The 9,390-nt window shown below is 47.5% G+C and overlaps 1 protein-coding gene across 3 annotated transcripts in view; it reads left to right on the top strand.

The window, feature by feature from the left end:
- The first annotated feature begins 583 nt into the window (after positions 1-583).
- LOC147436250 (uncharacterized) overlaps positions 584-9,390 on the top strand; it is a 76,747-nt gene continuing 67,940 nt past the window's right edge. Inside the window, exon 1 of one of the 3 annotated variants that reach the window (XM_086489175.1) lies at positions 584-796. In XM_086489175.1, the coding sequence (XP_086345301.1) occupies positions 622-796 (175 nt within the window). In that variant the 5' untranslated portion in view covers positions 584-621. The remainder of the gene's footprint in view (positions 797-9,390) is intronic. The other 2 variants (XM_086489174.1, XM_086489173.1) reach the window with 2 other exon arrangements.

Below are 9,390 nucleotides of genomic sequence, written 5' to 3'. Positions count from 1 at the left end.
AAAGCAAACCCTACTTCATCTTCCTTTGCTACTTTGGTTTGGACCTAAACCACAATACGTTGATCCGTCAGAGCAAGCTAACAAGTGAGGATCTACTTCCTATGTTCAACTGTCATTGTACAACATAAAAAAGCATTGTAATTAAATTAATTCACTCACATCTTCTAGTGCCCATATGTAATTCTATGGTACAAACTGCAACAATTGATTTAATATTGTAATTCTTTTTGTTGGAATTCATGATTTGAAATGGTGGCTTGTGTGTTCTTGTCCTTCTCCTATGTTCGAAGCATAAGTTTTTCAAATGCACATGTTACTTTGAATGTTCTATTGGATTGTGAAATAACAAAAAAAAGCTTCCTCCAAAAAGCTCTCTCCAACAAGGCGCGAAAAGAATTTTCCTGCAAACACTATACAAGTGAAAGGCATAGAAAAAACTCCCTCCATTCCCATCCGCAAATTTACAAGCCTATCCGAATTTTGTTTTCACCCCAAATTTACAAAGTTTTATGAATTTACAAATATGCATAGGACGGGGCCGAATTCCTTCAACCGTGGATTCGAGAGTGGACAGTGGAGGTTAGTCACTATAATAATCAATAATCCAACAGTTCGCAATGCATGTGCTCCATGGGTAGTTTAGCAGCAGCTGCTGGCAGCAGTCGAGTGTTTCTTATACAACGTCGCGGCCATTCGTTTGTTGGGGCTGTGCACCGCGCATCGTTGTCTTGTCGCGCACGATTCTCTTCGAGGAAACTCTCTGCTGCTAGAGCTCCGGTTGCCAGCAATCAAGAAGGTGCCCCCCTCCCTTCTCTAAAACAGGAAACACACACACACACACACACACTTTTTGGTAAAGAATGTACAAGACACCACCAACCAAAATGGTTGAAACCATGCCAAAAGCTAGACACAGTCATAGAAATCCTCAAACTGATGTCTCTCGTGCTGCAAATGATGGGCAAGACAATACTCGTACTTTGATATTGGTGGATTCAGTTAACCCAAAATCCAAAAGAATCTTTCAAAACGGCAGTGAGAGAAACGATGTTGTAGCCTTTGTGTAACCTCACGGAAAAATCTTGAGCATGAGAACAATGCCTCAACATATGAGGTTTTCTCTTAGCACAGTGGCGGCACAAACAATTAAGATGAAGTAATGCACCGGCGTGCTAGGAGGACCCCAATAAGAAGTGTACTTGTGAGATAGTGCCAAAAGACAACATTGTAACACAAGTTACATGGTCTTAGAACATTCTAAGCATAAATGGACTTAGAACATTCTAGAACATTGTAACATAAGTTACATGCTCTTAGAACACACACACACACACACACACACACACACACACACACACAATTTTTGGTAAAGAATGTACAAGACACCACCAACCAAAATGGTTGAAGCCATGCCAAAAGCTAGACACACTTATAAAAAACCTCAAACTGATGTCTCTCTTGCTGCAAATGATGGGCAAGACAGTACTTGTACTTTGATATTGGTGGATTCAGTTGACGCAAATCCAAAAGATCTCTCAAAACGGCAGTGAGAGAAACGATGTTTTAGCCTTTGTGTAACCTAATGGAAAAATCTTGAGCATGAGAACAAGGCCTCAACGTATAAGGTTTGTCTTAGCACAGTGGCAGCACAAACAATAAAGATGAAGAAATGTGCCGGTGTGCTAGGAGGACCCCAGTAGGAAGCGTACTTGTGAGATAGTGCCAAAAGACAACATTGTAACACAAGTTACATGCTCTTAGAACATTCTAAGCATAAATGGACTTAAAACATTCCATGTACAAGTAGTTGATATTGTGCTAATTCTTTCTATCTTTTGTGGTGCATATGCCCTATCAACTACCTCATTTTTGTGCTAATTGTTTCGATTTAATGCTTCTTTTAGTGCTAGGCTTCATTATGGCTGAGTATGTCCTTGATCATTGGAGTCATGGCAGAAACTCAGTAGGTTGAACTTTTTGTTGATGTATAATCAGGTGTGTGTGCGTGTGGAGTGTGTTGTGTTTGGGAGCATATGTTAGTACCTAGTTCTACACCCACTATTGGGCGTTGACGACATTAGTGGGGATGTCGTGGTATCTAGTCAATACTATGCGTGATGGAGCTGATGGTTATATTGCCTTGTAGGTGACTACCACGGGTCTATACTTTCCTTTAAGGGTGAATTTGGGCTCATCCTGGATTCATCTAGGTATAAAACATTCCATGTATACCAAATCCAAGTTGATTGCTCATTCATAACATAGCACAATGAAAGAAGCCTATCGTGTTATCCCTAGTGAATGAGATGAATGCCCATGCAAATGTGGTCTCCCTCCAATAAAACCATAACAAAATGTGTCACAAACCGCGTGGCATAGCCTTTTTGGGGCGGGAGAAACACACACACAGGCTGGCTGTGGCTGCAAACTGCAGTGTTAATATGGCAGGAATTTCTGGATTTTACGTTGAATGCTGACATGGCATGTTGCACGGAATTCCGCGTTTTACGACACAAATCACGGCAGCTTTACGGACAGCTTTACTGTACGCTAAAGCTGGGAAAAATCGTACGCAATGATTTTGGGATAGCTTTTAAGATTTGCTTTATTTTTGGAGAAGCTTTTAAAGTTGCTTTACTTCAAGAACTTTAAAAAGAAGCTTTTGATTTTTAAGCTTTTGGGGCTCTGCTTTTAGCAACCCTTCTAACTTTTATTAAGAACCCAAGGGGGCTCCCTCTGCAGAGCATATGGACGTAGAGTCTGAGAGAGAGCACCCGTGGTAGTTGTACTTTGCTCGAAGATTAATATAAAAAGAAATACCGAAAGGGGCGCCAGTCTTTGGGGCCAATATCTCTAGGCACGGAACTCCGTCGGGCCGTGTCGAATCAATTGTGAACTGTGAACTGTTTTGAAGTGAATCTTTGCTGTGTCGTGGTAGAATCTTGACTTGGAGAGTCCAAGTCTATTACAATGGTATTAGAGCGCAGAAAGATTCTTCTTCTACGGTGGATCCGATCCTTTTTACAGCGCACACAGCTTTTGGGAAAGAATCTTCGTGTCCCGACCCCGGTGCGTGTCCCAACCCCGGTGCCTGGGGCTGATCCATGTCCTCTCAATGTAAATATGCGAAATCTCCTGCGTGATGATCCTATTCCTCTCCTGATGAGTGAGAGTATAAGTAGGTGCATGGATGTCATACTGGAGGGGTGGTAGTCGATCTATATCAAGCCCATGTCTAGTGAACCACTCGCTGGTCTGTGCATACCAAGAAGAGGCATCTCCCGCCAGTGCCATAGACTGTGATGCCTGTAGAGCTCGATAGGCAATGTGGTCCCTATCCATACTCCGTAGTCTATGTAATAAGCAAACTGTCTGAAACAGTGCCTCTACTAGCATAGGTGGGACTGCTAGCTCTGCTCTGACTATATCATGTGGAACGGACGGCTTGCTGCGGATCATCCTGGAGATCATCAGTACCTGTGGGCGCTCTATCAAAGGCCAGATCGAGTCTGCCAAGCCAGGTCCCCATATGGCTGCCCCATACATAAGAGCCGGTGTAACCAAAGTGTCAAAAAACCACCCCTTCGTACGGGGCTCCTGAAAGTGTGCCTGGTGGCAGTCTCTCCATCCGTGCGAGTGCGGAGTACCCCCTGGTCAGTCTGTCTCTGGCTGCCTGTGTCATGGAAAAGGCCCCTGATGCTGCGGTAAAAGTCACCCCCAAGTAGACATATGAGCCTACAACCTCGATACTGCCCCCTGCTGTTGTGAAAGAGCTCTCTCGTCTGATCCGTGCTGATGTATGAAAGATGAGAACCTTGGTTTTCCCAAGGTTCACTGAGAGCCCTCGCTGCGCACAAAAGTCATCGAGCCCAAGTAGATGCTGACGCAGCCCCTCTGCTGACTTTGATATGAGTACAATATCATCGGCATATAATAGTATATGGACTGTGGTGCCACCCATCTCCACCCCATCACCTCCTCTATGCTGAATAAAATCCACTATCTCATCAATGTAGAGCCCAAAGAGTGTAGGGGAGAGTGGACATCCTTGTTTCACACCAATGGTGCTAAACAAGGTCTCTGTAGTGCCTCCTGGACATCGTACTCGCCCACATACCTGCTCATAAAGTGTATATATGCCCCATATCATGTCCTCCTCAAGCCCAAGTGAGAGTAGTCGCCTGAAGAGTCGCTCACGTGGCATCGTATCAAATGCTTTGGGAAAGTCCACAAAGCAACAGTAAAGCCTCCTCTTCCTCACTCGTGCCTGGTCGATCAAGCAGCATAGCGTGAAGATATTATCGATGGTAGAGTATGTGCGGCAGAACCCAGCATGTCCTGCAACTCGGATGCCTGCTGCCTCTGCTCTGGTGCTAAGCTCCTCCTCTAAAACCGCGCCATAGAGCTTGGCCAACATGTGGCCAATCATAATAGTCCTGTATGTGTTGGGATCCATGGTGTCTCCAGACTTGTGGATAGGTACAATGATGTGCTGTGTCCACGAGTCTGGAAATCCCTCCACTAGTGCGCGGTTAAAGAGATGAGCTATGAAAGGTGCCAAGGTCTCTCTCCCATAAATCAGATGCTCGGCCTGTAGCTCGGTCTGGTCTCGAGCTCTACCATGCTGTAAATGCCGGATGGCTTGAGCTACCATTTCTGATGTGAAGAAGGACGAAGTGGTGGGGCATGGTCCCTGTGGGGCAAGGGTATTGGTGACTGTCCTGGTATCTAGTAAAGGCCCTCTGCATAGCGGTACCATGTGTCCGGGTCCTCGATCGATGTCAGTGGCCTGCGCTCGCGGATGCGGCGCCATGCCTCTGCTCTATCTCGGCTCATGAGCAAGTGATATAAGTCCCATTACTGCTGCTCCTCCCATTCCCGCTTTTTACGGCGGGTGAGAGACTGCATTTGGCGCTGAGCCTGGTGGTGTGTGAGTACCCCGCGGGCCTCATCCTCTCTGAGCTGACGTCGTAATGCTCTGCAATCATCGTCATACCAGCTGTTCCGTGGCATGGAACCTGTGCGGGGTGCATGTGTGCGTGTGTGGTGAGGGAAGCTCTGAATGGCAGATGTGTGAATCATGGAGGTAAGATCTGATGTGAGTGATTCTAGGGGGGCATGTGGGTCGAGAGATAGGAGATGTGTGCGGAGATGGTGTGCATAGACATGAGAGAGCTCGTGTGTAAAATGAATAGTGGTATGTGGTTGTGTGAGTGGGGTGGGTGTGTGTGACAAATGGGAGGTGAGTGTGAAAGTGAGGAAAGTGTGGTCTGCGCCGATAGGACGTCTCCCGACACTGAAAGATCGGAGAAGCTTGCCCCCCAAAAGACTCCCAAGAATGTAGTCGACAATACTCTCTCCCCCCCGTGAGGGAAGCAAGTGAGCCCGCTCGAATCTGGCCACCTCTGCATCCCGTTATAAATAACGAGATGATGTCGGCTACCAAGCTCCAATAGGTGACTGCCGTACCCGGTGGTGTCCTGCCCTGAGTCTGCTGACAGTCTGCTAATCCCCATCTCCTCTTGGTCTAAACTGCTCATAATCTCTGGGTGGTCCATATCATAGAGCTCGCACTGCTTGGTTTGGGTGCGCCCGTTGAAGTCTCCCATAAGGAAGACCTCTCCGAGTGCTGAGTAGCGGAGTATGTCATCTGAGAGTGGTGTATAAGGGGAATCCCCCTCCCGTGTGTGCCCATCAGTGCTCGCATATGAGGAGCCTCGTGGTGGAAAGTAGCAAATGGCGATATAGACCCAATGCTCGCGGTCTATCTCCAGGCGTACCCATAGAAAACGCGCCTCCTCATCTCGGCTCACAATCTATATATGACTACTGATGGAACAACGAAATAATATGGCCACCCCACCGGATCCTCGTGAAGTGCCGCGGCGGGTAGTAGCTCGAAAGACTGACTCCCATCTGAAGCCTGCAATGGCTGGTAGCCCCCTTTCAGGGCTCTCATGGGTCTCAGTGATGCAAATGAAGTCGTGGTCCTCTATAAGCTCCTCTAGTCTGTCGGGGCGAGTCCACAATGACCCATTGCAGTTCCACACTGCTCCTCTGAGAATTATCTCCGGTCGCAGCGGCGTCCCATAGGCCGCGTGCCCCTATTTCATGGGGCGCCCATCCACTAAAATACGACCATCTCTGTAGAAGGCCTTTCGGCCCTCTCTCCTCGCCTGTAATATCTGAGGAATGTAGGCACGGCGGTGCTCGACTGCATCCTCGTCGATGTAGATGGGGCTGCCTGGAAGCGTGCGGATCAGGACTCGCTTTCGAAAGAAAGCGACTCTCTCCTGCGGGGACCGCATCTGCAGCACCAAAGCCCGTGCTCTCGAGGAGTCCTGTCCCGCTCTCCATGCACGGGTGAAGGGCATGTGCCATGGTCTCTCCAAAGACGAGCCGTTTGCACAGCTCCTCGACATCTCTCTGGTGAAGGTCCTTCTGCTAGGCCGGTCACACGTATGTTGAGGCGTCGAGCCTGCCTCAACCTCTCCTCGTCCAAGGTGTCCTGGACTCTGATGTGCTCCTCACGTATGGCATCCTCCTTGACCTCCTGCTTGATGGTCTTGCGGACGACCTCCACCCATTTCCCTTGGGTAGCCTCCATCTCGGTGTGCAGCTCCTTCAAGTCTTCTTTAATAGTCTCCATGTGTGAGATCTCTCCATCTTTCCCGGGCCACAATGATCGAGGCTCGTATAAGCTCTATCTCCTTCTTGGTCTCCCCAAGCTCAATCCTAAGAGCTTCATTCTCCTTTCGCAAATCGGTGATATATTGGTGCATCACTCCGGTGGCTTGCAGGATCTCCGCTTGGAGCATCCCTTCCATTTCCCGGCGGATTGAGGCAAGTAGCTCCTCTGAGACACTGTTACGGCGGGCGGTACCGGGCGAGGGGGGTTGTCATGAGCCCCCTGCCAACTTTTGTTGCGGATGGAAGGGGGGTCGCCATGGTCGATGGGGGAGAAAGAGAGAGCTATGTGGCCATACAGTGGTGGGGGGCTGAGCAGAGGCAGGGGGGCTGGAATAACAGGGAACTGGCTGGTTTGCTACACTGTGGGCTGTTTTACCACTATTCAGCGATTTGCAGCCATGTGTAATGCAGGAGCTGAATGGGGGTATAGCAGCGCAGGGCCATGGGCTGTAGATGGCGATGGGCAGAGCTGTGGCGGGGGCTGAGAGGGAGCTCGTGGCAGCAGGCTGGTGGGCGCGCTGAGAGAGAGAGAGAGAGAGAGAGAGAGAGAGAGAGAGAGAGAGAGAGAGAGAGAGAGAGAGAGAGAGAGAGAGCACGGCGGAGTTCCGCACCAAGACGCATTGGCCCCAAAGGTTGACCCCCCTCTCGGTATTTCTTTATTTTTACTCTTTGCAAAGTACAACTCCTGAGGGTCCTCTTCTTCGAGACTCTGCATCCATATGCCACCCGAGAATGAGGCCCCAAGGGTCCTCATAAACTTACATGGGATGCCCCAAAAGCAAAGCCCAAAAGAATAAGTTCTAAAAGCACTTGTACCCAATAGCATTTGCTCTTCAAAAGCTCACTCCAAAACTGCCAAAATCTGCCAGCGCTTTTTGCGGAAACGGAATTTGCAGCAAGCGTTCAAGCTTTCGACGTTTTGGGTTTGGGCCCCTTGGCCAATGCTCATAAGTTCTTTTGGGTTCAGTTCTTGTGCTCGGCTCATTCTTTCCGGTGGGCACGCCACGTCATCACTTTGTGATATACCCCCCTCTTGGAAGAATTGTAATCGCCCTCGATTACGCTTGCAAAACAGCCAAAGGACATAAACTTTCTTGAGTAGACACTGACTCTATGGACCCATGCACCAAACTTCCACAAATCCACCACTTTCACACAAATATCAGTGAGTGATCAAGCACATTTCCGTTGAGGGTCTCAAATACAAATCATGATCATTGCAACCTATTTAGTAAGCACATCTAGACTGCATTGATCTTTTCACGATTGATCTACTAAATCTTGTTACTATTAGACTCATATCCTTTCTTTTCACATTTCAATCAAGCAAACCATGCCCATGACCATCTCCACAAGACAATACATCCACATAGCATGCATGCAATCCACAAAATAACACACTTGATTCACAACGAACACTTTGTTTCAATCATTCAATCTAGCCATCTCATCCCGTCTAGAACTCTTGATGCACCTAGATCACTGTGCAACCATCTCATCCTTCCGGAGCTCTTGATAGTAGATACACACAACAATATGTCATCCAGATAGAAATCTTGATGCACTTGAATCTCTTTTAGTTCTCATTCACTTAGCCATCACATCCATATCTCGTTGATATCTAGCAGATGTCTAGATGCACTAAGTTCAAATCATTCGTCAGACAAAATGCTGCATACATTTCATCTTTTTCTACATGTGTGGAACAATACACACATGAAAGAGCACATGGCTTCAGTTCAATAAAGGAAATTTCCAATTCAATGTACATATGTTCATAAAGTCATTCCGCAAAATATTGTCAGCTTGTCAGCATCCCTAAAATCTCAAAGAGAAATTAGTGACTGTATTCAATCTAGGCAATCTGTGACAAAGGAGTGGAGTGGCTTCCCTCTTGTGTCACAAGACGGGCACCACGTGCCAATAGAAAAGAACAGACTGAAACAGACTTTTAGCACTTCAATAACAACTGAACTGAGAGAGAGAGAGAGAGAGACGACACGCGACACGGAGTGGCGGAATTCCACCCCAGAGAGTATTGGCCCCAAACCTTGGCGGCCCCTTTCGGTATTTCTTTATATTGCATAAACATAGTACAAGCGGGTACTCCAGACTCTGCACCTGCCTAACCTCATATTTAAAGGCCGTAGGCCCCAAAAGCAGTTTACAGTAAAAAGCCTTTAAACTCAAAAGCTTCTAGTCCTAAAAGCAATGCCAAAAAACTGCCAACGTAATTTACGGAAATCCGTACAGTGTCACAAATGCGGGCACCACGTGCCAATAGAAAAGAACAGATTGAACAGACTTTTAGCACTTCAATAACAACTGAACTGAAAGAGAGAGACGACACGCGACACGGAGTGGCGGAATTCCACCCCAGAGAGTATTGGCCCCAAACCTTGGCGCCCCTTTCGGTATTTCTTTATATTGCATCATCAAAGTACAAGCCAGTACTCCAAACTCTGCACCTTCTCCAGGAAGCATGCCAGAGAATGAGCCCTAGCCTCATATTTAAAGGCCCTTGGCCTGAAAAGCAGTTTACATGAAAAGCTTTCAAACTCAAAAGCTTCTGGTCCAAAAAGCAATGCCAAAAGCTGCCAGCGCAATTTACGGAAATCCGTACAGCCTGCCACGTCATCATGTCAGCGCAATTTTCGGAATTTGTCTACTGCCTTAGGGTTAGGGTTAGGGTTTCTGGCA

This window comes from Adiantum capillus-veneris, chromosome 18, assembly GCF_014529385.1.
Source record: "Adiantum capillus-veneris isolate H3 chromosome 18, ASM1452938v2, whole genome shotgun sequence".
Taxonomy (NCBI): Eukaryota; Viridiplantae; Streptophyta; class Polypodiopsida; order Polypodiales; family Pteridaceae; genus Adiantum; species Adiantum capillus-veneris.
Note: the sequence above shows the minus strand (reverse complement) of the source record. Positions and strands in the feature narration are given on the sequence as shown.